The sequence below is a fragment of the Bos indicus genome, chromosome 25 (assembly GCF_029378745.1).
Source record: "Bos indicus isolate NIAB-ARS_2022 breed Sahiwal x Tharparkar chromosome 25, NIAB-ARS_B.indTharparkar_mat_pri_1.0, whole genome shotgun sequence".
NCBI classification, from domain to species: Eukaryota; Metazoa; Chordata; class Mammalia; order Artiodactyla; family Bovidae; genus Bos; species Bos indicus.
In genome coordinates this window covers 11,415,992-11,441,799 of record NC_091784.1, presented here as the reverse complement: position 1 = coordinate 11,441,799, position 25,808 = coordinate 11,415,992, and the positions used below count along the sequence as shown (strand labels likewise).

Below are 25,808 nucleotides of genomic sequence, written 5' to 3'. Positions count from 1 at the left end.
CCCAAGGGTAAAATGACCCCCGACTGCATCATTTCTGTTTCCTTAGCAATCGCTTTACGCAGGAAGGTAGAGGTCACTGTTGCCAGCAGCAGGCAGGGAAACTTATTTGTTGGTAGATTAAACAAATTCATCTTTTCTGCCTAAAGGGAAAAGATGAATCACATGATCTGAAAGTCACCTCTCACAGCAGCTTCTGCTTTCCAAGCCGCTTGTGAGGAAGCGCCCTGTCTGGAGTGGCAGAGCCAGAGTGCAGCCGCCCAGGCCGCTCCGAGCCTCGTTTTCCTCAACTGTGAAGAGAGGGCTGAGGCTGGGCAGGGGTGGTGCTGCCGTCCCACCTCGCCTCTTATGTCTCTGCGTTTGTCCTTCCCAGGTCTTTCCCAGGGAGGTCATCAACTACACCGCTGAGAACATCTGTAAGTGGGCCTTAGAAAACCGAGAGACGCTCGTCCGATGGCTGTGGCCGCATGGCGGCAAGAGTCTCCTGCTGAACAACGAGCTGAAGAAAGGACCAGCCCTTTTTGTATTCATACCTTTTAATCCCTTAGCCGAGAGTCACCCTTTGATAGATGAGGTAAGAGCCACAGTGGGAAGAGGTGTCTCAGAAGCAACAGGCGAACCTCATTGGCTTCTCTCTTTCCACTATCAGAGTGGTTTCCCTTACTCGCTGAGTGGCTGCTGCATTTCATGGTATCACTCCTTCCTGTAAGTGGGCAGGAGAGCCTGTGCCTTCTTGGTTGGGACCCACCATGGCCTCTCCAGCCACGTTACTGACAGTGTCTCAGGTCTGGTTGAGGCAGAGCAGACAGGGCGGTCAAACCAGGCGTCCTTGAAGACGGGCCAGGTTCCCTCTTCCTGCAGCGACTGATGTTCGGGAGAGGTGTGGAGCGGGTGGACAGCACAGGCGGGGTTTAGTGTGGCCTTGGGGGTGCCGTCATCACAGGCATTTGGCCAGGCTGGTGGCCCTGACCATGCTCAGTCCAGCAGTGGCAGGGTGACCTTGGGACCCCATGTTTTCCTGACCCTTCTGTGGCTCACAGAGCGGTTTTTGGAGCCAGTTGTCAACAGAAGCCAGCCCCTCCTGCCTGCCTCTTCTGCGTGTGTTGCCTGTCTCTGGGTGTGAGTTTATTTTATGTATGGATCGTTCGGGGGCACTTAGAGCAATAACAATCAGCAGAGAGCGCCTGGGATTGCTCAGTTGGGTTTACTGGGGGTTTAATTTTTTCCTTCCCTCCAGGATCCCTTAATTGGCCAAAACCAATTTCAGAGAGTCCGTGAACCACTGGCCAGGCTCACCAGATGCTGCTTCTCCCGGGCCCTCTCAGGAGCCTTCCTGAGGGAACGGGAAGGCAGGACCTTTGGCAGGCCAGGCTCCTCCTGTGACTACTCTGGAGCCTCTTTGCTGACATGATTCATCCCCGCTGGGGGCCTTCTGAGTGGACGCTGCTCCTGTGGCTTAGAGGAGGGAGGAAGAGGAAGTGAAATGGATCTGCTGGTTCTCTGATTAGGGAGGACTTGAAGTAATAAGACTTCATTTCTTTGGAAAATCTTCACAACACGGTTATTCTGTGAACTAAGACACTCTTACTTTACTAAGATGCTCTAGTCTTAAGAGTTTTTAAAGTTGTTTCTAGTAAATGTGGGGTTTTCAACCAGCCATCCCCTGGTATCCATGGGGGTTTGGTTGCAGGACCCCTGCATATACCAAACTCCAAACATGCTCAAGTTCTGTATTGTAAAATGGCATAGCATTTACATATAACCTACGCACATTGTCCTGTATATTTTAAATCATCTCTAAGATTACTTATAATACCTATACCTAATACTGTATAAGTGACAGTGTTAGTTGCTCAGTCGTGTCTGACTCTTTGCGACCCCTTGAACCATAGCCTGCCAGGCTCCTCTGTCCTGGGGATTTCTCAGGTAAGAATACTGGGGTGGGTTGCCATGCCCTTTTCCAGGGGATCTTTCTGACCCAGGGATCAAACCCCCATCTTGTACGTTTCAATACCATATAAATGCTATGTAAATAGTTGCCTTTGTGCAGCAAACTCAAACTTTGTTTTCTGGAATTTTTCCCCCCAAATATTTTTGATCCATGTTGTTTGAATTGCCGATACAGGATATGAAGGGCTGACTGTAGTTGAATTTTTGTGGGTTTGGTGGGGGCCTGGGGGTGGTGATCTGTCTTTGAATATAAAGTAGTACCCAGATGAGGCAAGAGGGCAGCTGGGCTCTTTATTAATCACATAGGCTTGAACTTTTCAGTATAATGTGCTGTCGGAGCCTTACCCTTTAAGAAGGGCTGAGATGTTCTTGTGTGTACATGTGTGTGTGGGAGGGGGGGACCAAAACACTGGTTTTATCATCTAAAGTAACCTTTTTTATGCCCAAGAACTGTTCGAACAATTTGTTTTTTTGTACAAACACATGTCTTAAATTAACTCTGTCCGTAAGTATCATGTGTTATAAAATATGGGTTTTCTTTTAAATTGGAAAAGTACTTACTAAATGGTTTTTACACACATGCGCACACACATGCTCCCTCTTTAATGAAACAAAATCCTGAGTGACTTAACACCCTTTAACTAACTACCCATGGCAGGATTTGACTTAAGTTAGCACAGTTCTGTTTTAGGGAGTATGAGTGCCTCTGGATTAGAATGACTTGCTTGTCTTTTGCATTAAACTGGGGTGGTGTTGGGTGGTGAAAGCTCCTGAGTTTGGAAATGGAAGAGTCCTGGAATGCAACTTGAATCTAAATGGCTAGCACTGATCTCAGGGTAAAGCCGATCATCTCACCAAGAAGCGGGAGTGTGTCCATTCATTCCCCCGAGATGCTTTCGTTCACCAGGTGTTTACTGAGCCTTTGTTACGTGCCTGGCACTGGGCGAGGCTTAAGGGGACGGCAGGATAAATCAAGCCCAGTCCTGCCCGTGAGGATCCCTGAGCCTGTGGGGAAGAGGGGTGTCTCTACAGACAGTTGTGAGGCTCTCTGGGAAGGACTTCTGGGACCGTAAAAATGGGGAGCCTGCCTCTCCCCCGGCTGGGGTGGGGTCACCTTCACTGGTGTAGGGTCTTGGGGAGAGTCTTGAGGTTTGCCAGATGGAGGAGGCTCTGACCAACCAGAAAGGCAGACTTGGGTCAGACTGTGTTTGGTTTTACCCTCCAGATAAGGGGAGCCACTGAATGTCGTTTGGCAGAGGAGCCTCATGCTTTGGTTGGTATTTTTAAAAATAAGGGGTGGCAGTGTGGAAGCTCAGTGGGCGGGGGAGAGAATGGTGGTCTGTGAGGAGTGAGGCCGAGTCGAGGCAGTGGCCGTAGGGATGCAAAAGGACGCTGCCCAGGTCAGTGCTGGCCTGACTGGAGGCGTGGGTGACGTGGAGGAGAAACTGAGGGCTGGCTGATGTTTCTGGTTTGACAGTGCCATTTTCCAGAGAGGCTGGTGCAGGAGCAGGAAGGCAAAATGGAGGAGTATGGTTTGGAACAGGTTGAATTCGTGGGCTCCTCTGGTGCATTAATTTATTTGGAAACATAGATGCCAGGAAATAGTTGATCTACTCGTTAGGTGCTTGGCAAGTTTTTTTAGGCTAGACTGTTATATTTAAGAGGAAGAATGAAGACCTCCTCTGGAGGAGTTTAAGGATATAAAGGAAAATGACTCAGCTGGGTGTTCAGACTTAGATTCTGTTCCTGGTTCTTCGATGACCCAGGTGTGTCTTGTGGGGTGAGCCGCTTCACCCCATCACGTGATAGGCTAAGACATCTCCCTCTAAGACCCCTTCTATCTCTGAACAGGTGGTTCAGTATTTAACAGAGTGACATGATCTGAAATGTGACCCGGAACCCTCTATTAATAGCTCTAGGTGTGACAGCTTCCTGTTTATTGCTGTTTCCGGCCAGGGCTCTTCCTTCTGAATCAGACAGGATGCTCTCTAGGCCTACAAGCCCCAGTGTCAGTCCCTTGGTTCCCTACCTCACCCCACGCCTCTCACGAGCTCCGCCCTGTGTTTCAGATCACCGAAGTGGCCTTGGAGTACAACAACTGTCACGGGGACCAGGTGGTGGAGCGGCTCCTCCAGCACCTGCGGCGAGTGGACGCCCCCGCGTTCAAGTCCCTGGCACCTGATCCCCCAGCCCGGCTCCCGGACCCGCCGCTGATAACAGCGTCACCCTGCTGCAACACGGTGGTGCTGCCACGGTGGCACTCCATCTCCAGAACCCACAATGTGTGTGAACTGTGTGTCAACCAGACGGCCGGTGGCCTCAGGCCGAGCTCGGTCAGCATGCCCCAGTGCAGCTTCTTCGAGATGGCAGCAGCTCTGGATTCTTTCTACCTCAAGGAGCAGACCTTTTATCATGTGGCATCAGACAGCATAGAATGCAGCAATTTTCTAAGTTTCTACAGCCCTTTCAGCTACTACACTGCATGTTGCAGGACCATAAACAGGGGCGTAGCGGGCTTCATTGATTCTGAACAAGGTGTCTTTGAAACCCCGCCTGTTGCATTTTCTTCCCTAGAGAAGAAGTGCGAGGTTGAGAGCCCGGGCTCTGTTCCTCACATTGAGGAGAACAGGTATCTCTTTCCTGAACTGGAGACGAGCAGCTCGAGCTTCACAGGCCTGAGCTGCAGAACCAACAAGACCCTAAACATCTACCTTCTGGACTCCAATCTGTTCTGGTTGTATGCGGAGAGGCTGGGTGCTCCGAGCGCCGCACGGGTGAAGGAGTTTGCTACAATTGTTGACGTGAAGGAAGAGTCTCACTATATCTTGGATCCAAAACAGGCTCTTATGAAGTTCACCCTAGGTACCATGGGCATTTCCTTCCCCAAGCCTAGTGCTTTGCTTAACTTTCCATAGGTGACTGTTATTTAGGGATCTCATGACAGCTGGCTCTTACTAGCTCATTTTAAATCTTTACACTGCAGTCATAATTTTAAAAGAAGCTAATTTTGTCCGTTAAATGAAACAGAAACTCCCTAACTCCAAATTCTGGATAAGTTGGTCACTTAGCCCTTGGGAAGAGTCCAGCATCCCAGATTGTCAGTGCCCGCCGCATTTCCAAGGTGGGAACCTGGCCACAGTGACGAACAGGGTGGTGGTGAGTGGGTCTGGTGGTAACTCCCCTGGCTGATGAACAGCCCTGGCAGGAGCTTCACAGAAAGCAGTGGAATGATAGAACCACCTGGCCCCCTTTATGTCTTGCAGGTTTAACTACATATCAGGGCTACCAGACCTAATTTGTTCTGCTGCTCCTTTTTAGCAAGTTGAGGAATACTGCTATGACCTTGGGTGCCTAGATGGTAACAAGCAAGTGTCAGACCAAATCAGCAAGACCCACTTTGGGGGCAGGGCTGGGAAGGGGGTAAATCACCGTTCTGGGAAAGCACCGCGAGCTTGCCCTTAGAGCCTGGCAGCAGCAGTGACCCAGCCCACGCGTCCTGTTCCCAGGGCTTCGCTGACATCCTTGATGTGCACACAAGGAAGTCTGAATTCAAAAGCTGTATTAGTTCAGCCTCATTGGAACCATGGAGGAAAGTCGGTGTTTGCCAAATGGAGACAGGAGGAATGTGGTGGGGAGGGCAACCTTTCGTTTTCAAGTTTTGGAGAGCATGAAAGTAAGAAACTCAAAACTCTTATTAAATATTAGTCACTTTAGGTGCTGTCTTTTAAGTCCAGGTGAAGCTTGCTTGTTTCCTGTATTAGACACGTTTGAAAAGCCTTATGTAAATAGTGATTTATTTTTCCTACATCAAATTATATACTAAAACATGAAGCCTCCTGAATGTGTAGAGGAACCCCGTGAATAGTCACTGAAGTGCGTCCACTTTTGATATCACACCTTGCTCCTCATTCATGTTGCCTGAAGTTATATTTTGGTGTACTGAGTTTTCTTAAAATGAAACAAGCCTGTATTTTTAAAGTAAGCGTTGATTGGATCTTCCTGCCTCCTGTGCTGTTACTCAAGCATTCAGTGAGCTCGTGATGGGCCCCCCCCTGAATTTAAGGGTGATCTGAAAGACACCGTCATCTGATTTCTTTTCATCTTCTTTATCTACTCTGAAACATCTAGTTCTGTTGTTCTCTGTCCTGTGGTTGGTGACAAAATTTGTCAAAGTCCTCATACAAAAACATCCACTGTGTTGTTTTGGAGAGATGACTCGCAAGTCAGCCATTTCTGGGGCAGTTTCAGAATTCAGCCCTCATTCAAATTAGTGAACAGTTCTGGGTTTTATGTTTCAAAAAACCAACTAAGTGTCATTCAGATGTTGATGACTGATTCTCTTTAGTATTCACTCAACCTTCTTCCCTTCTTCCTTCCTCCATGGAGCCTGTCATTGTTCACTAGGACCTCAGAATGGAGAGAGAAGGAAAAAAAAATGAAACTCAGATTAGTGCTGCTTCAGATGAAACAGATGAAACAAAGGAATCTGAAAACATAGTCATTGGTGGGGAGGGTAAAACTGTTGGTTCAAGTTAGGGTTTTGTATTATTTATGGGTCTTATTGATGCTGTTTTCCCACTAAATATAGTTGTTTATTTCGCTTAACCTTTTAATTAAAGAAGAAACTTGAGGAACTTTAGTAAAGGAAACACAAACCATAGCTCCTCACCCTCATTTGAATGAGTGTTTGAACACCTCCCACATTACAGTAGCTTGTGCAGTTACTACATCAGTAGTTAGGCTTAAAGGTCTTGGTCTTGTAGGTTGAAATCTCGATGGTGACTCATTGATGACTTACCCAGTCTCTGGTGTCTTGTGGACCAGTGTTAGAAAAAAAGAGCATCGAATTCCTAGCCCGTGCACAGTAGACCATGGAACTCTTGAGTGGTGCTTTGTTAACTAAAGTGCAACCCCCTGTCCCCTCCTGTGTGGATTTTCTTCAGTGGGCCTGTGAAGCCAGCCCACTTTTTAAAGTATAAAGTGGGCCAGCTACTCTCCTTGTACCAAGAGAAGAGCTGATCTCATTTTCTCTTTATTTTTAGAGTCTTTCATTCAAAACTTCAGCGTTCTCTACAGTCCCCTGAAAAGGCATCTTATTGGAAGTGACTCTACCCAGTTCACTTCTCAGCGTTTAATCACTGAAGTGACGACTGATACTTTCTGGGAAGTAGTCCTTCAGAAACAGGTATGGAATCGAGCGAGGCAGAAATCAAGCTATCTGTCCCTATTAAAATAATTTCCAAAGCTGCAGTCATGGGTGGAGCAGTTGGTGCTGACGTACAGAAGACTAGCCACATAACAGCCTTACTGCAGAATGTGCGTGAATTACATGGTGCTTTTGTGAGTGCAAAGCATCCTTAAAAATACATAACTGAAAACACCCACAAAAGATCAGGGACTTCCCTGGTGGTCCAGGGGCTAAGACTCTGAACTCCCGGTGCAACAGGCCTGGGTTCCATCCCTTGTCAGGGAACTGGATCCCATATGTCACAACTAAGAGACCCAGTGCAGCCAAATAAATAAATATTAAAAAAAAAATACCCAGACATCAAATTTTCACTGTTCTTTGTGCATGAGCAGCATTTATGGAATGCTTGCCAGGCTCTAAGTACAGTGAGGACCCCAGAAGCCCAGTAACAGCCAACTTCTTCTTCCCACAGGACGTGTTGCTACTTTACTACGCACAGTGGTGCGGCTTCTGTCCAGCCCTCAATCACGTCTTCATCCAGCTAGCTCGGCTCCTGCCCTCAGACACATTCACTGTGGCGAGGTAAGGAAGCCCATGCTGCCACACTCTGGGCTGGGTGCCTGTCTTTGTTCTTGCTTCCAGCTTAGCCACGTGGCTTGCAAGGGTCTGCCAGTTTTCTGTGGACTTGGATAAGACTGAGTTGATTGTCAGCTGGAAGCTATGAGCAAAACCTCATTGGCGCCAGAGTCTTCCTGGTGAATACTGAGTGTTCCTTGCGTGATGTTGAGGGTGTTTCTGTGGGAGCAGTGCTGACCTGTTTGCTTAGACAGCCCCCCAAGTGGCCAGCTTTCTGGAATATACATCACTGGGGCCTTGGCCCAGCAAAAGGGGGCCTGTCTCTGACATACTGTCAACCAGCCCTGGGACCTGGAGTGAATCTCTCCAGCAGGCCTTGTTTCCCTCCTCATTCCTAAAAGGAAGAGGAAAGATGGGCTAATACCCATGTGGTGTTCTAGTTGTGTGATTCCATGGCACTGTATGTGGGATCTTCAGTAAACAAATGAATTTTAAATCACTGTTTTGTAAAAACAATGCTCAAAGAGTTTTTGGATGAGGTAGTAGGCAGTTCGGAGGGAAAATTATTTAAATTTAAGCTATATCTTCTTTCTCCCTCCTCCCCAAGAAAACCCCTTCAGATAGGTAGAATTAAATATAAAAGATCAAATCAGAGAAAATGACAGAAAATAGAATATTGGATTTGCTGGTTACTTTGAGAGGTGGAAACTTGCCAAATAGTGAAAGAAAGATGAACAGATTTCACTAGGAAAGTGTGCAGTGAAAATACACAAAACCAACTCACAGAAGGACAGCAGCTGTGTTTGCCAGCACGTGTGTCTTTCCTTCTGTGTGTGCTGCAAATAATGACTTAGAGCCACACTGGAGGAGGCACTGTGCTGGGAGACTTTCATACATACACGATATCTGACTTAATCCTTAGGACAGTCAGTGGAACAGGCGTGATCACCAGTCCTTTTACTGAGGACGAATCTGAGACATAGAAATAGCAGCAGCTTGCCCAGAGTCAAGCAACCTGTAAATAAGGGATCAGGATTCAGAATCAGGCCTTCATACTCCAGACCCTGAGAAATTAAAGTGGTTTAAGAAAACTGCTGAGAGAAAAATGTCGTTTGTATGTATAGTGGAATATTACTCAGCCTTAAAAGTTTTAGGAAGGACGTTCTGTAACATGGGTGCACCTTGAGGATGTTCATGCTAAGTGAAATGAGACACAGAAGGACAAACGCTGTGCGCTTTCCCTGCGCGAGGCCCCTAGAGTAGTCAGAGTCATAGAGGTAGAAAGCAGAATGGTGGTTACCCAGGGGTGTGGGGAGGACCGGAGTGGTTGTCGAGTGGGGTCAGTTCCTGTTTTGCAGGATGAAAGAGCCCGAGACAGATGCTGGTAATGGTTACACAGCGTTATGAAAGCACTGTGCACTTAGAAATGGTTAAGATGGCACATTCTGTGTTATGTGTGTTTTACCACAGAGGAAGTGGGGGATGGAGGGAGAAACAGCTGAGAAGGACTGCAGTGTGAGAGAAAGGTCACAAAACAGACTTTCCACCTAAGAGGAGAGAGTGAATAAACAAGTAGGGAAATGATAATCTAGTAAGTGTAAATTAAAACAATAACAAAATGTCATTTACATTTATTAATGAATGCTCTTGAGTGGTAGAATCTTTGTTTGTTTGTTTGGTTTTGTTTGGGCCACATCATGTGGCTTCCAGGTCCTGACCAGGGATCAAACCCAGTCCCCAGGGCAATGAAAGCACAGCCCTAACCACTGGACAGCCAGGGAATTCCCATTGGTAGGATCTTGTGTTGATAAAATCAAATGAAATTGTCACAGTCAGATGTAGCTAATAGAGAAAGTAAATTGGCATAAGCTTTTTGGAAAACATTTTAGTACCATTTGTAAGAAGTCACAAAAATGGTTATATACTTTTGACCCAGTTAATTTCACTTTGGGGAATTAAGGAAATGGGACTCCCAGAGAAGCATGTGCTCATCATTGCAGTGTTATTTATATCTGACAGGAGAAAAATGGTTACATAAATTATGGTTGAGCATTTGATGGGATTTTTACCTCTTCATTAGAACAATGCACCTCATACAGTTAATTTTGAAAAGAATATAACGTGAAATACGACTGCTGCTCTTCACAGTATGTTGACATAGACACCAGAACTTGAATGAGAATGGCAGAAAGGAGGTCCTGATTAGCCCAATGGAATTCGGAGGGGATGTTTACAAATATATTTTTTGATTTTACAGTTTAGTTTTTCCTTGAAGTAAAAAATCAGGAGTAAAAGCATTTGATTATAAACCACTTGCTTAAAAAATAGGACTGATGTTCTCTGTAGCCTTTCACAGGGGGAGGCGGGAGTGCTGTTTTGTTAGTGAAGCTATTTAAAACTGCTATGATTTGGTTATGTCATTTTTTTTTTTAAGCGAATTTCATCCTTCTGGACAAATGCATGGCACTGATTTCTCCCGCTCCCAATTATACATTCTGAAAACTTCTGTCAAGTTAATGATTCAGAACATTTCCATCTTTTGTATGTACTGTTTGTGGATACTGACACCTGGCCTAGCGGGCCTTCCTCGGTCTGCTTCCTCCTCCTAGGATGTTCCTTTTGCTTCAGCTGAGCAGTCCCCAGGGCGAGTGGGGAGGCCCTCCTACAGGTCCAGCTCAGTGCCGGCTGAAGAGGTGCCTCCACCTCGTTCAGCAGAAAGCAAGCGCACAGGTTGGGTGATTTAGCCCAGATGTCATTTCCTGTATTAGAAAATTAATCTAAAATCTGGTAAGAAAATACAACTTTTTTGGTCTCTGTCTAGACTTACAAAATGTAGAGTATTATCTTTCGTTCCCAGCTTTCTTACATTTTCAGAGGCTCGATGTATTTTGTGCAGTGATTTCCTTATTCCAGGGTTGATTGATGGGTTGAAGTACTTGCCCACATCCTGTCAGTTAGGTGGACTACCTGTCAGGTGTCAGTGAGACTTTTTTATTCTTTTTTGGAATTCACTTTTACTTTCAAGACATTACATTTCAGGACTTCCCTGGTGGTCCAGTGGTTTAGACTTCGCCTTCCAATGCAGGGGGTGCAGGTTTGATCCTTGGTTGGGGAGCTAGGCTCCTACATGCCTCCTGGCCAAAAAACCAAAACATGAAACAGAAGCAATATTGTAACAAATTCAATAAAAGACTTAAAAATTGTCCACATCAAAGGAACAACAAAACCCCACTACATTTCCCTCCGCGAGTCAGGTGAGCAGTTGCCTGTCCTGAAAGCCTCGGTGTTTCTCGCGTGCGCTGTGCCTGCCAGTGGTGTGCTCACTGCCAGGGGCCGGTCCGTGTGGCACACACAGTGCTCCGGGTTCTTAAGTTACTTGAGAAGATGCTTTCAGGTTCCGGGTTGGAGTTTCTTGGGCCACTCTTTTACATTTTCTGTTCTTTCCCTTTACCAGGATCGATGTATCTCAGAATGATCTTCCTTGGGAATTCATGGTTGATCGTCTTCCTACTGTCTTATTTTTTCCCTGTAACAGGTAATGCTGATTTTTTTTTTCCAGTATTTGGGCAGATGGGATTCTTTTGCCGAAAATAAAATGGGTTTGAGGTAATTCACAAAAGTGAAACGTGTATCATTATATATTACTAAAATATTGAGAATAAAATGCATTGTTTGAAACGTACCACTAGGGGCCAAGGGGAAAAGGGCTTTGCTGTCAGGGTGTCAGGTGTAGTGGTTTTAATAAATGTGCCCCTCCCGGAGTGTGCTTTACACAAGCATGAATATGGCCACTGGAACTCGTGTCCCTTCTTGGCCTTATGAGCACACAGTGTGTGCTGAGATTGACAGCAAAGAGCCCCAGGTTCAAGTGGGCAAAACAGTAGCTCATGGCTGGGCTCTCGGGGACGCAGGCCCGGCTTGCTTGCTTCCGCGTGAGTCATTCATTTCTCATTGAGCCCTGCGGATGGCTTCCTCGGCTCCCTGGTGCAGGGAGGAAAGAGGCTCTCCTACCCGCTGCACCCCCACTCTAGGGCTCACAGAGCCTTCTTCCCGTGAATGTCACTTCAAGGGCTGTCACCTTGATCTCTCCACATTCATCTAAGGGCACTCCAAGGCCAGCCATCAGGGCACCCTCCCTGAGAGCCCAGGCACAGGATGGTCGTTAGGTTAGCAAAAGAACGCCAACCTGGCAGTCAGCGAACGTGGATCCGGATGTTTTGGTAGAAAGGAAATTAACTCTTGGCCTTTTAAAGCCTGACAAACCAAATGTTCTCTTTGTATAAATTCCTTTTTGTTTTTAAAAGGATGGGTCCTCAGAGACTCAGTCACATGGGTTTGACAATATCTTCTCAGGGAAAAGCACTTGCAGGATGAGTTTAGTAATGCTCTCTACCTCACGTGTTTTATTCTCCAGCGCTCGCTTTTACTATTTATTGCAGCCACTGTCGTGCTTCGTGTGTTTCTCTAAGGAGAGTGCTTCCTTCACGTGTATTGATTCATTTCCTTGGTTTTTCCTCTCTATCTCAAAGAATTTTTGCTGGTACACTTCCTGTGGTAGTAGGGTCTTTTCAGATCATGCACTAAAAACAGAGCGTGACTCACCCCATTCCACCGCTGAGCGGTGATGAGCCTTTTTCTTTCTAAGAAGCATCTCAAGTGCCACACAGTCCAGGAAGCATGGACAGTGACACAAGCAATTTCACCTTTTGTCGGACAGAGGTGAAGTTTAATGCCTCATTTTTCAAATTTCAAGCCTAGTTTGAAAAAGCGGTGAAGTCATAACCCCCATCACATGCCTTTGCAGGAAGGCGTTCCCAGCAGCTAGATGGTTTCGTGTTTGGGTTGGGCACTTTTCACTCTGAGGCCACCCAAGGGAGTCGCTCATGCCCTGCAGGAAGGGTGCTGCAGCCCTTTCTTGTTTCCCTGAATTGAAAAGTCAAGGAAGTAAATACTAAATAGAGAAGACTGTCCAGTTCTAGTTTAACAGAGAGCTTGAGAACCAAAGTCTTACTGCCCTGGAATGGAAACTTTCTTTTTTATAAAATATTTATTTATTTTTGGCTGTGCTGGGTCTTCTCTGAGGCATGAGGGTTTTCTCTAGTTGTGGCGAGCAGGGGCTACTCTCTAGTTGAAGTGTGCCGGCTTCTCGTTGCGGTGGCTTCTTCTGTGGCAGAGCCTGGGCCTCTAGGGCATGTGGGCTTGGTAGTTGGCACTCCCTGGCTCTAGAGCACAGGCTCAGTAGTTGTGGTGCTCTGGTCCGGCTGCTCCACGGCGTGTGGGATCTTCCTGGATCAGGGATCGAACCCGTGTGCCCTGCATTGGCAGGCATGTTCTTTACCACTGAGCCACCAGGGCAGCCCAGGAACAGAATTTTTTTCTTATTTCCTAAAAAGAAATGGTAATCAGAAGTGAATAAGCTCCTCACTAGCTGGTCCAAGGTGAGTATTCAGTTTACTCAGAAGGTAGATGGGCAGAGAGAGCTGACAGCTTGCAGAAGAGGACATGAAAAGGCTGACAACATGCAGTAAGACCTTCCTCACAGTCACATGCTTATCTTCCGTGAAGAGAATGTAAAAGTGCATATGCGTTTTGGTAAAATATAAATTTACACATGCACTGGGTTAAAATATGTGCAGAAGGAAAGGTATCAAGGGGTTGATGGTGATGGTTTTGCAGGAGTGAGGCTTACAAGTGGTCTGGTGAATGCCTCGTGTGCTTTTTACACCCTTTGCAAATTGCCCTCAGTGAGCACGTTGGATTTAATAATCATGAAAGTGAAACTGTAGGAGAGAGCTTGTCCTCTGCCACAGTGCCTGGGCCGCCGCCTCCTCCTGCAGGGCTACCTTCCCACTCAGGGGCATCTCAGAGCCACTCTTGTTCCACCACGTCTTCTGTGTGACCTTTCACAAGGCAGGTACTCTGGCCCAGTGCTGGGCCAGCACATTGGAAGTAGGAGGGGGTTCCTTCTAGCGTGGCCCCTGGGGAAGGACCTCGCTTCTTTAGAGGAGCAGCCTACCCTCCTTCTCTATTATAGCCCATTGGCCAATTTGCATTTGGCCTTTTATTGCGTGCTAGATAGAGGTGCATACATGTGCTCTTGGTGAACTTCCAGAAGAGTCAGATAAACAGTGGGACCTTTACCACCACTCCTGCAAAACGATTACCATTTGGGAAGCAGCTTGTTGACGCTCTGTGTCCTTGCTGCTAAAGGAGTTTGAAAGTATTTTAGCACACCCTTCAGGTAGGTTCATGGAGATTGCTCCAGATACTGAAAAACAGCATGCTTACCAGTGTCATTTTCTGTCCTGTGTCCCCAGATACACACACTAAGCTTTTTGCTGGGGACGGTTCACATTTGCTGTGTCCTGGAAGATCAGGTTGTGCTGCAGAACTTGGGGGCAGATCCAATCTCTGCTTGCCCGTCCTTGCCCGTTCTTCACAGGGGCCAGGGTGTTCTCAGTTGTCGATTGAATGGCTGGGAGGCCCCAGTGGAGAAAGCTTACACGTTAAGGAAACTATGCTTTAAAGGAAGACATGGTTATGTGCTTACCCCCAAAGTTTAAAAAAAAATTATTCCATTTACCTGAAATTTTCCATAAACATATAAAATGGGGCATATCTGGTTTTAATTTCCCTGTGATCTTTCTTTCATAGGGAAAGGGCTACCCTTTGATAGAACACCTTTTGTCTTTTCTTCGGAATGGGCAGCCTTCATTCTTCAGAGCCCCTCAATCTGTCTGTCAAGGGTGGGGCTCCAGTAACACCTTCCCCATCTTGACAATAAAATGTATCTCCAGGTGTTGCCCACTGTTCAAAGGGTTGGGGATACAGTCACTCTAGTTGAGAACTCTTGCTCAGATAATGTGTAATAAATGCTTGCTGAAGAGCCAGGCTGAGTGTTGGAGGTTTTCCCCATCTCACCAAGCATTGCTGATGGCCACAGGAATGATGTGGTGGCGATCTGGCCCCAGGACACTCTTCCTAACACACCACTGGCTTTCGGCCTGGGAGCTCTTATCTTTCCTGGAAGGTTGTGAACAGAGTCCGAGCCCTTTGTCCTCAGGAGCAGACACGTCTTTGAGATAAACCACTGTAATTACAGAACCAGCACAGGGACACCCTCATGTGTGTGGAACATTTTTCCGGATGACATTTCCCGAGCGGACTTCCTTTTGGTAGGAAACAGCAGCTTGACCTTCGCTGGCAGCCTGGTTTTGGACTAAGAACATAGGCCTGGCTCTCTGATCTTTGACTCCTTCCCCCTTTCTCTCCAGAAAGGACCTAAGTGTGAAATACCCTGAAGACCTTCCCATCACCCTTCCCAACCTGCTGCGGTTCATCCTGCATCACTCAGACCCAGCTTCCGCCCCCCGGAACCTGGCTGGCCCTCCCACCGCAGAGTGTCTTCAGAGCGAGGCGGTCCTGCAGCAGGGGCACATCGCCCACCTGGAGAGAGAGATCCGGAAGCTGCGGGCAGAGATTGGCACCCTGCAGCGGGCGCAGGTCCAGGTGGAGGCCCGGCTCGCCAGCGCACGCAGGGACGAGCACCGGCTGCTCCGGCAGCAGCACACGCTGGAGCGGCAGCATGACCTGCTGCGGCTGCACAGCGAGCAGCTGCAGGCCCTCTACGAGCATAAGACCCGGGAGCTTGACGAGGTGGCCCGCAAGCTCCAGGAGCTGGCTGACGCCTCGGAAACCCTCCTCACTGAGAACACGTGGCTCAAGATCCTGGTGGCTACCATGGAGCAGAAGCTGGAGGGCAGGGACGGGGCGGACGACCGTGTGCCCCCAAGCAAGGCACGCTCAGAGCACCCCGAGCCCCCAGGTGCCCCCCGGCTGCCCGCCAGCACGCCCCTGCCTGCCAACGTCAGCTCCACACTGGCCTCTGAAGGGAGCCCTGAGAATCGGACAGACTGACTTTGGAAAATGACATGAAGAAATCAAAGGAGAAAACTGTACATTGGGAATATATTTATGCAAATTTTATTGAAATTTATTGTAAATAAAGATTTTCTCAGTGGTCTAGAAAATCAACTTGAATGTCATTCAGCTTTTATTGAACAGGGGTGACATCCCCTCCACTTATTGCACAAACTTGGTAGCTTTGAGACAAAAAACAGTAGCACAGTCCATGTGAAGATTCGTCAGAAAAGTTAGTCCCTGTTTCAGTGGCTCAGTGTCGGAGTTCCCTCCCCATCCCCCTCCTGTTGCCTCTGCCATGACACGCAGGATGAAAGGCTAACGTCCTGACTGACAAGTCAGGAAACTTGGACGCAACAGTTGGGCTATTCAGAAAGAATTCAATGAGAGGTCATAACTTAACTGAGCCATTGGAGTGCGTGGCTCTGGTGTCTCTGCTAAAAAAAGTAGCTATTGACAAAGAACAGTGAGAGCTATTGTGTGGTTGGTCACCAGTCCTGTGGGCCCTTCCACTTACCCCAGAGACCCCACTAGAGCCCCACTGTGCCTCTGAACCGGCAAGGACACCATGCTGATGCACCCGGTGCCAGAGGCATAGATGTCAACAGATAAGGACCCCCCAAGAGTGAAACTAAGGAGAAAGTGACGCTTCATGTTCTCAAAACTGAAACTGCAGGGGCATGGTAAGAAGCTCGGGGCAAGCCTGACAGTCAAGCGGTGGTCGTTTTCAGGGTCAGGCTCAGAGACTTGAAAATGCATGTGCTTCGGTTACTTGGGGGAAGGACAGACAGTCTCAGCTGCTGACCACCGGCTGCAGAAAGTAGAGGTAGAAAGCCCGAAGCTCTGAAATGTGAGGGGAATGGATCAGACACCCCCACACCTGCCCCAGTTTTATGTCCTCCGTTAGAAAGCACACCTCCTTGACCTTCCAGTTAACCCCTTTAGAACCTGACACCCGCCTGCAGCCCACACTGTGTCCTGCCTCCGCTGGTCTCGTCTCACACTTAGCCATCCCCGGGTAGGGACCAAAGGCAGCCTATCCCCTGCTCTAAAGCCCGGCCACCTTCTAAGGATCCCTCAGTAGCATCCTATGCTGTCTCAACCCTGCTTTCAGCTCAAATTGTCTTTTAACTAGCTACCCCTCCCCTCCCCCCTAGCCATCATTTAAGGTTGGACCCTTAATTGAGGGGTACACTGCTAAGAAAGGTGTTCCCTAAGCTCCCTCCTAGGGGTTCTAGAAAGTTGGATTAGTTCAACACACTTTTTTAGGGGAAATCTGGATGAGGCCAGAGGAGCCGCCTTCAGCGTGCCCAGGAGGCCAGAGCTCTGGGGGGGAGCTCTGACAGGGTGGCAGCAGCCTGGGGTTAGCCAGGCGCTCCCCACCTCTCCTGCGGCAGGAGGCTCAAGTGCTGGGGGCCAGCGCTCCGAAGCTCTGCCAGGTCTGGCCTCCAGTTTATTCCCAAGGATGCGCACACAAATCACCATCTAATCATCGTTTAGGACTGTTTACAGTGGTGTGATTAAAAACCCGAGTTCACTGAAGTCTACACAAGGGACACTGTGGAGGGGCAAGGGGTGGTGGTGGGGTGTCCGTGGCCATCCAGCTCCTCATCTTTGCAAAAACCAAGTCCTGAACCTTAAGCCCCTTCTCCCCCTACCCGCCTACTGAAGTACAGGCTGCTCGGGGCTCCTGCTTCCTCAGGGACCCAAGAAACGACATTGGGCACTCTCAGAGCAAGGTCAGGGGACCCTCCTTGTGGGTGGCCGGCTGAGGACAGTGAAATGGAGCAGGTGGGTGGGAATCTGAGCGGAAAGGAAGCAGATCTGTGAAAAGGGCAGGAGGGGGAAACAGAGGGGAAACTAAACCCCGCCCCCCTCCAGTGCAGAAAACATTAAATACAACAACAAACTAAAGCCGCCATTGTCTCCCCTTCCTGGGCCAGTTGGGTTTCGGATGCGGGTGAAGGCGGCAGCTCTGGTGTTTTCCAGCAAAGCCAGCGCTCAGTAAAGCCGGGTGGGGGGCGGGGCGCCCAGCATGCTCAAGACCACGGGGGCCAGAAACTGCTCTGCCACTGGGACGCCTGGCAGCCTCGGGACTCGTGCCTTGACTCGTCCTTCACCGGCTCCCAAGCAGCCGCAGCAGCTTCCTTGCAATCGCTCCACCGGCAACAGGGAACAGCCATTTAACGACCTCATCTACCAGGAGCTAGCGGGGCGGGGCACGGGGGCGGATTGCGCCCCCGATTCCATTCATCGCTCACAAAGCAAACCACCAAGGCACCCCGAAGGGTCTGCTAGGAGGCTTAAAACCGACATGTCACGTCCTATACGTACAGACGCACGTGTATCAGAGGCCCCTGCCAAGTGCCACGTGGGCCTTACACGTCTAAAACCACTCTCCCCCACTGCCTTGACTCAGCTCAGCCTTAGTTCGGACAGTCCCATGTGCTCTACACGCGATATTTTTAAAAATCAGCAAAAGAGGCTTAAGCACGTGCTTCCGGGGCCTATTTACAGTTCACAGGCTTGTGAGTTCACGCGTTACAGTAGTAGTAGCTCCATCAAAAACAGGCTCAGCTAAACATTCAAGTAACAAAAGCGCTGTGGGGCCGAGAGCCCCGGCTAGGTCAGGTCTGCCCACTGCCTGCAATGGGCAGTCCCACCAGGACGCTGAGGGGTTGCCCAGGGCCAGTGAGCCCCGGATTGGGACTGCTGGGACCCCGGGAGTCAGTGCATGCGATGATGAAGCCTGGCGAGGCCATGCCAGCAAGTGTCAACCCTTCCTCTTAGGCGGAGGCATGTCTGTGGGTTCGCCCCTCCTGTGCCTCTCCCGGCTGGCTACAAACGGGCCCAGGAGCCTCTGCATCCCAGCTCAGCTGTGGACTTCAGGGCCGTTGGGGGTCAGCTTGGCCTTCCTCTCCACACACGGTCCCTTGGCCGAGTACTGCACCAGCAGGAAGGGCTCCTTGGTTTCACCATCCCCTACGATGCTCTCCTCATCCTCCGACTGGCTGATGCGCTGGAGTCGCAGGTAGCACCAGCAGCCCAAGATCAAGGCCCCCAGGGCGGCGATGGCGATGAGGATGACGATGACCGTGACCACTCCCGTGGTGGGGCTGTGGTCCATGATAGACATGGTCAGCGCTCGTAGGGGCAGGGGCTTGCTCCGCAGGAAGGTCTCGCGTGGGGACAGCTCAGCAAGGCTGGACCCGAAAGCCCTGAAAGACAAAGCAAGACGATGGGACACTCTGCTGGGGACCCTGGCGGCTCACACGCTCTCGCTGGGTCTTCCACCGGGTCTATTTTTAATCAGTTTGTAAGCCTGACCGGGGCCGCCCTCATCCTAGTGAAAAACAGGCCGGTTGCCGTTTGCTGGTTTTTTTGGCTCATGATGCCACCAGCGTTCTTTGCTCACCCCAGCTGCTTCCATTTCATACCTTCAGTGCCTCTGCTACGAGCCAGCCAGTCACCCGCGCTCAGGGAGGGAACCTGTGCGGCAGAGGCAGGAGAGGCAGCACCCGAGGCCTGTGACCCCACCGCGGTGGAGGCTGAAAGAGCGTCTGTTCCAGGTGAATGGATGTTCTAGAAACCCAGCACCACTGGGTGTTTAGTAAGTGCTCACAGATGAAAGGAGCCAGTGCTTCGAGACAGAGACGAGGGATTCGAAAGCAGGGAAATGACATCAGCCCCGACCGGGGAAGTATACAGCTCAGCGAGCCTTCCGGTACACCTGTGAGACTGTGCAGCCGGTGACAGCCTCTGCTCCCAAAGGAGCTGTAGCTGCCCTGGCTGGGGAACTTTGAGGAGGGCACAGGGGAAGCGGGAGAGACTGGCCTCTGCCCTGACTGGGCTCAGCCTCTACTGCAGGAGCCAGACTACAGACAGGTCAATATGCCACACACCTGTTGCTACAAATGCAGGAAAGTCACACTGGGAACACAGGGGACCAGGTGCCACCAGGTTAAACTGGGCGGAGCAGGCGACACACACCGGGGAGGTGATGCTGGGACATGCGGGAAGGTCAGCCCTTGGAGAGAAGCGTTCCTGGCAGTGGAACACCATCTGCTAAGGCTCGGAAGGCAGGTGGGTCCACTAGCAAGCGTGAGGAGCTGAGGGGGTTTGATCCCTGGTCTGGGAAGATTCCACATGCAGCCAGTGGAGATCAGCTGGTTTGTATGGGGTAGAGGAGGGGCAGGCAGGGACAGCCCCCTGAGGTTGGAGGTGGTGGCTCCCCTGGGTCCCAGACCGAGCCCTTTTTAACGTCTCCTGCCTGACCACACATGGAGCAAATAATAGTAACAGCCAGGTGGTCGTGAGAGTGCAGGAGAGACCGGGGCGCCTTGGGCACCGGGCCGGCGCAGAGCTGGTGCTCAGCTGTCTGAAGCTGCTGTTTTTGGAGAAGACTGACATCAGTACAGGTAGACAGTGCTGGGAGGGGAAGGTGTCCCCTCCAAACAGGATGGAGTGCTGTCCTTGAGCAATGACAGCCTTAATTAGCAATGATTCTCCTCCACACCAAGGAGTTCCCCCCACCCCCACCCCAGGACCACGTTCTGGGCAGCAAAGTCAATGTCCCTGAGTCTGTCCAGGGACCAGGCCTTGAGAAAACTCCTGCCCTGCTCCCACCACCACACTGGCAGGGGGGACGGAGGGGACGACACACCTGGAGTCTGTGCCCTTCTTACCACCTCCAGGGCCAGGCTGCTGTCATCACTCTCAACGGGCTCCCCGGCCCACCTGGACCACTGCAGCCAGTGCCCCGTCACTCAGCAGAAAGGCCCCAGGTCCTTACAGTGACCTTCAGAATCGATACGAAGCAGCCCCAGCCCGTGCTCATCTCCCGCTGACCCCACCTCCTTCTACCTCCAGGCCTTTGCCCAGCCGGGTCCCTCTGCCCAAATGCTCTGCTCCCCTAACCCTGGCTCAGTGCTTCTTAAGTGGGGACAGTCGTGCCCCCCAGGGGACATCTGGCAATGTCTGGAGACATTTTTGGTTATAACTGGTGCGGGGTTGGGGGGGTTGCTACTGGTACCAACTGGATAGAGACCAGGTGTGCTGCTAAACCTCCCACACTGCTGCGGATGCCTCCCCAAAGGTCCCAAACATCATGCGGAGGCTGAGAACCCTGCCCTGGTTAGTTCCAGCCCAGGCAGGGAGCCTTCCTGACCCCTCAGTGCAGGAAGCCCCCTTGGTCCTGCGGTTTGCACTTCCTCCCTTCCTCCCTTCAGGGCACCCATCTCAGTCTGCCACCCTGGCTTCAGTGTCAGCACCAGGCTGGCATACTTGCTCCAGGGGTGGCCCCACACACTTCTGTGCCGCCCAGGGCATGTCCTCCTGGCTTCTCCCCTGCCACCATCAGGGCTGCCATCAGCTTCCACAACCTTGCTCAGCCCGTTCTCTTCTCGGGCCTCCAGGTAGGACAGGTGACCCCTCCCCCAACCCCACTCCCACTAGAGCCTGCTGGCAGCACCGGGTAAACCCATCCCAACCCCCATGCTTTCTTCCCACTTGGGAGCACGCCAGTCCCTCTCCACCCTGCCCTCTCCACTTGCCCTCCTGGGTGTCCAGAGCCTGCTGGGGTGCCTGCCCCCACTCTGGGTTCTTGGACAGGAAGGGAAGTCAGTATCAATTCGGAAGAGGAAGTGTGTGTGTTTGGGGACTAGGGGGTAGGGAGTGGGTTTGGGGACAGGAAGTCAGAAATCAAACAATGGCAGCAAGAACCTGGGGATGGGGACCCCAGGGGCCAAACCAGCTGGGGAACCCAGGAAGTGCCCCCAGAGTCCTGGGGGAGAACCAGGGCTCCCAGGACTGATGAAAAAACGGAGGCAGAGGCAGCCCCATCTCCAAGGGACCTTCCGAGAGGGGCGGTGACCTCTAAACCCTGTCTGCTGCCCCTCCCCACGCCCCCGGCACCCCAGGCCAGGAGGAGGGGGCGGAACCAGGTCTGGGTGTCTCCCTCGAGGGAGCACAGAGCCAGGTGACCAGGCCACAGTCACACTTGGTCGGAGTTCCCTCCCCCACCCCCAAATGTGTGTGTTTATTACTTCATTCCCTCCGCAAGTACTTCCTGAGGACCCGTCTTTTACAAAATCTGGTCGCGTCATCTCCTGCTCAGAGCCCTCCCCAGTACCGGCAGAGAATCCGAATTCCCCTGCCTCCCCAGCTTCTTCACACCCTCCTGCCTCCGACCTATCTCCCCAAGGCCTCTGCACTTTCCGTTCCTTCTGCCTGTGGTGTTCTTCCCTGCACGTCCCATGACTGGCTGTTTCCCATCAGAGGGAACTTTCTCAGAAGATGCCTCTGCGGGGTGGTGGGGGGGACGGTCTCCCCAGACTCCCCAGGCTCCAGACGCCCCCCACCCCCACTGGCCCTGGTCTTGTCTTACTTCCTCCTGTTTCCCGGTGCTCTTTGCCACTTGACATTCTCTTGGGTCAGGAAAGGTGCTTCCCTGGCTGCCAACTCCTTCCCGCAGTGGACTCTGAGCCTGGAGGAGGGTGCCATCCATCCTGCCCATTGCTGGAGCCCCAGCCCTGTCACCAGCACACAGCAAGTGCTCAATACTTGTCTGCTGACCCACCACTCCAAGCTCGGGGGAAGCAGCAGTCCTAGGCAGCTGGCCTAGGCAGCTCCCACCCCTGAACACCCCCGAATCTCAAAGCTACCAAGGAGGAAGGACAGGCTGCAGCCTGAGCGTCGGGGTGGGTCCCAGGCAGGCCTGACCTGAGCCCCTGGAGGGGCAGTTGTCCCCACATGGGCTGTGGACAAGGGAAGATGTCACCGAGATACAGATCCCAGAGCAACCTGAGGCCGGCCAGTTCCCCCCCTCAACCCTCATGGCCTGGGCTGGACCCTACCGATGGCTCCATCTCTTCCGGGCTTCCCTCCTGCTAAGCTAAGATGTCTCCTGCAAGTCAGTTGACCCCTCCTCACCTTGAGCTAGGAAAGGGCACAGGGCAGGACAGGGAGGATCGCAGGCTGGGTAAATGCCCAGAATGGTACGTGGGAAACCTGGACCCCTTCAGAACACTCATTCAAGTGGTTAACACTTTATCCCACACCATCATCTGATCCTCCTAATAAGCTGGCAACTAGCAATCCTCAGGGTTCCCATCTGAGTTTCACAGGTGGGAAAACTAAGGCGGGGGGAGCTTAAGCGGATTATCCAAGAGTGAACCCGGGTAGAAACATGGACCCAAAAGTGGGGCCCAGCAGAACAAAGGGCAGGGGCTTCCAAGTGCAGGCGGAGAGGGGCAGGCCAGCCCGGGAGCCAGCGCACAGCCAAGGCACTCTAGGGGTGGGCGACGGGCCATGCTCCCCCAACCTCCGCAGCAGCTCCTTGCCAGCTCCCTTAGTCAGGAGGGAGGCTGGCGCTGGAAGCTCAAGGCCGTTTGGACCCCCAAACACACAGTGCCAACCCTCCGCGCTCCCACTCCACCTCCCTGGGACCTCACTCACTGCTCCTGGAAAAACAAGATGCAAGCCCAGTGCCTGAGACGCCACCTCTCTGAGCTTGCCACCCTGGCCCCCACCATCCACCAGTGGGTTTAAAGGACTGCCCCTGCCTCAGCCACCAGCAAGCCAGGCATCTCCCACTGTCCTGCTGGCCTCAGAGGCCCACCGCTTAGGTCTTCCTCAATGTAAGGTTGTGTGTGTCACCCCTGCCTCTTCAGGGGACCCCAAAATGAAGTCTTAACCCCACTCCACAGGTCCCTGCACCCAGGCCTAGTAGAGCCTCAGCCTCCAACAGAACAGATTCAATTCGAGTCCCTTTCTTCACCCCATCCCATCCCTCCACTCAATATCATGAGCTACTATGACTCAGCCAAGCAAGCTGCCCCTAACGGCCTCAGTTTCTCAGCCTGCAAAATGGGAACGAGACCCTGACCTCACCAGCCAGGCTGTGGGGAGGCTGAGAAGTGATCAGAAACGTGACAACGGGACTCTGGAACCACCAGGATTGTGTGTCGCCAGGCCCCACACCTTCCTGGGTGTCACAGGGAGGACAGGGAGACCTCAGGGCGGCCCCTCACAGCACCCCCCTCTCCAAAGGACCTGCTCCCAGAAGGGCACAAAACCTGGTCCAGCCCCAGTGCCACAAACAGCACTTTCCTCAGGGGACATGCTGCCACCTTCTCGCTTAACTGGGCACATCACAAGTGCTACCCAGCCCAGCTAGACCCCAGTTAGCTACCTCCGCCCTGCAGCCGCTACCTTCTGGGACTGTCCTGCTTACAGGGGACCAACCACCTCCGCACAGTTAAGCCATGCCCCTTCCCCCGACAGAGCCATCCGTCAGGTGTCCCAACAAACCCTGCTCTGTCTCTTCGGGGGACCCCAGTTCACAAACTGGAAACATTTCCTGCCCAGTTTCTGATGAGGAACACAGGACAGTTGGGGAGGATGGGGCACGTCAAAGGGGCAAGTGGAATATCTGCTCTGTGCCAGGCCTGAGCCGGGGTTCGGACCCAAGGGAGCATCACACAGGCCACTGCCCTTGACGAGCCAGGGCGAGGACAGTGGCGATGCAGATGAGAGATTAACTGCGCTGTGCCTGGCTCTGCGTCCAGTGTCACCCTCACCTTCCGCCACCCACCCATTACACCACGGTTCTCCAGAAGAGGAAATTCGCACCAGAACCCTCTAGGTTCCCCTATGCAGAAGAGGAAGCTGGTGCAGGCAGAGTCCCAGGGACTGCCCCAAGGTCAGTCTCAGTCTCCTATGCCCGTGCCCTGTGAATCAGCCACTGGTCATTCTCACAGGCTGCCCCGGGGTAGGCCCACTTGCCAGACAACTTTGGTAATAACAGTAGATGCCTGACAGAAGTTGGCAGTGATTACTCTGTGCCTGACGCTGGGCTAAACACTTCACAAAGATCATCACCTCTCAACCTCAAGAGTCTGTGGCTCAGAGAAGTTAAGTCAATTGCCCAAGGTCACACAGCTTGAAAGTAACTGTGCAGGGATTCAAACCCAGGCAGCCCTGGAGCCAGAATCTGGGATTTCAACTCTGACACTCAAATGGCATATTTTTTGACCCCACCTCCCCCGCTCCCATGCCTGAGAGGTCAAGGGGGACAGGTTAAGCCCAGTCCGCCCCCATCAGAGCAGTCTGGGTGACTGGAGCTGAGGGCTCTATGCTGGGGACACGGGGATGACAAGCGCCCGGTCAGTTCCCGCGTGCCAAGCGCCGGCGACGTGCAGGCGCGATGCCAGGCGATGCCAGGCGCGCTCCACGCACCCTCTCATTTAACCCTGCCAGGCGACTCCGTCGTCTCCCCACCTCTACCAAAGAGCTAAGAAAAGGCTGGAGAGAGGAAGGGACGCGGCCCGGGGTGGGGGGACAGCTGGAGGGGAACGACAGCTGGAGAAGCAATTCCAGTCGGCTTGACTGGGGGAGGGAGCTTGGGGGACGCGGGACCACGAGACCCAGTCATGCCCACGCCGCGCAGTCACCGCCGACGGAACCGGGCACCAAACGTCGCAGCCCGTCCTCAGTTTCCCCACCTACGAAGTGGGCGCCAGACGTCGCCAGGACCCCCTCTCCTACCCCCCGGATTCCTCCTGACCACCCCGAAGGCTGCCAGGATCCCCGCCTCCTGTTAATTTTTGAAAATCTCTAAGTGTCCCGAGGAGCCCCGCGGCCAGCCTGGGGCGCCGAACTGCGGGCCGCGGTGAGGGGCACGCACTGCGTTGGGGGGTACACTCGCTCCCTGCAAAGCCGCCGCCGCCGCCCCCCGCCGCCTCCTTTGTCCCGATCTCTCCGCAGCGCAGCGGACAAAGAACCCCCGCCCGCGGGCGCGGCCCCCCGGAACAGACCCTCCCCCCGAAGCCGCGCCCCCAGCCCAGGTTGCCCCTCCCCCGCCGCAGCGACCCCCCCAGCCCGCGACCGAGCCTCCCAGCGCTCGCCCCAACCCCAGGCGGGGCCGCCCCTTCCCCTTCTGCAGGGCCCCGCCGGGCCCGAGCACCCGGCACCCGCCCCCTCCCCGGCCCTTCCTGGCTCCGCTCACCATGGCGCCGTCCGCAGCCCGGCCCGATCGCCCCGCAGCAGCCCCGGGGGCCCGGCTCCGCCCGCCCGCCAGCCCGGTCCGGCCGCCGCGCACCGTCCGGACGCAGGAGCCCCGCTCTGCGGCGGGCGGGGCGTCTCCGGCTCCGCCCCCGAACGGGGGGGCGGGGTCCTC

The 25,808-nt window shown here is 52.3% G+C and overlaps 2 protein-coding genes across 5 annotated transcripts in view; one reads left to right on the top strand and one right to left on the bottom strand.

Moving 5' to 3' along the window:
* Nucleotides 1–15,745, top strand: part of TXNDC11 (thioredoxin domain containing 11) — a 60,318-nt gene extending 44,573 nt beyond the window's left edge. For all 3 annotated transcript variants that reach the window (XM_070779674.1, XM_070779673.1, XM_019987539.2), the window contains 6 exons: nt 371–571; nt 4,017–4,809; nt 6,990–7,132; nt 7,608–7,717; nt 11,166–11,246; nt 14,986–15,745. In XM_070779674.1, coding sequence (XP_070635775.1) covers nt 371–571; nt 4,017–4,809; nt 6,990–7,132; nt 7,608–7,717; nt 11,166–11,246; nt 14,986–15,628 — 1,971 coding nt within the window. In that variant the 3' untranslated portion in view covers nt 15,629–15,745. The remainder of the gene's footprint in view (nt 1–370; nt 572–4,016; nt 4,810–6,989; nt 7,133–7,607; nt 7,718–11,165; nt 11,247–14,985) is intronic.
* Nucleotides 15,742–25,755, bottom strand: SNN (stannin). 2 transcript variants are annotated; one of them, XM_019987540.2, is made up of 2 exons: nt 25,638–25,755; nt 15,742–18,849 (listed from the first exon to the last, which is right to left on the bottom strand). In XM_019987540.2, the coding sequence occupies exon 2, from the start codon at nt 18,765–18,767 to the stop codon at nt 18,504–18,506; it is 264 nt and encodes an 87-aa protein (XP_019843099.1). In that variant the 5' UTR covers nt 18,768–18,849; nt 25,638–25,755; the 3' UTR covers nt 15,742–18,503. The 2 variants fall into 2 exon arrangements, with proteins under 2 accessions (XP_019843099.1, XP_070635776.1); XM_070779675.1 differs by lacking the exon at nt 25,638–25,755 and adding an exon at nt 19,069–21,049.
* Between the last annotated feature and the right edge of the window lie 53 nt (nt 25,756–25,808).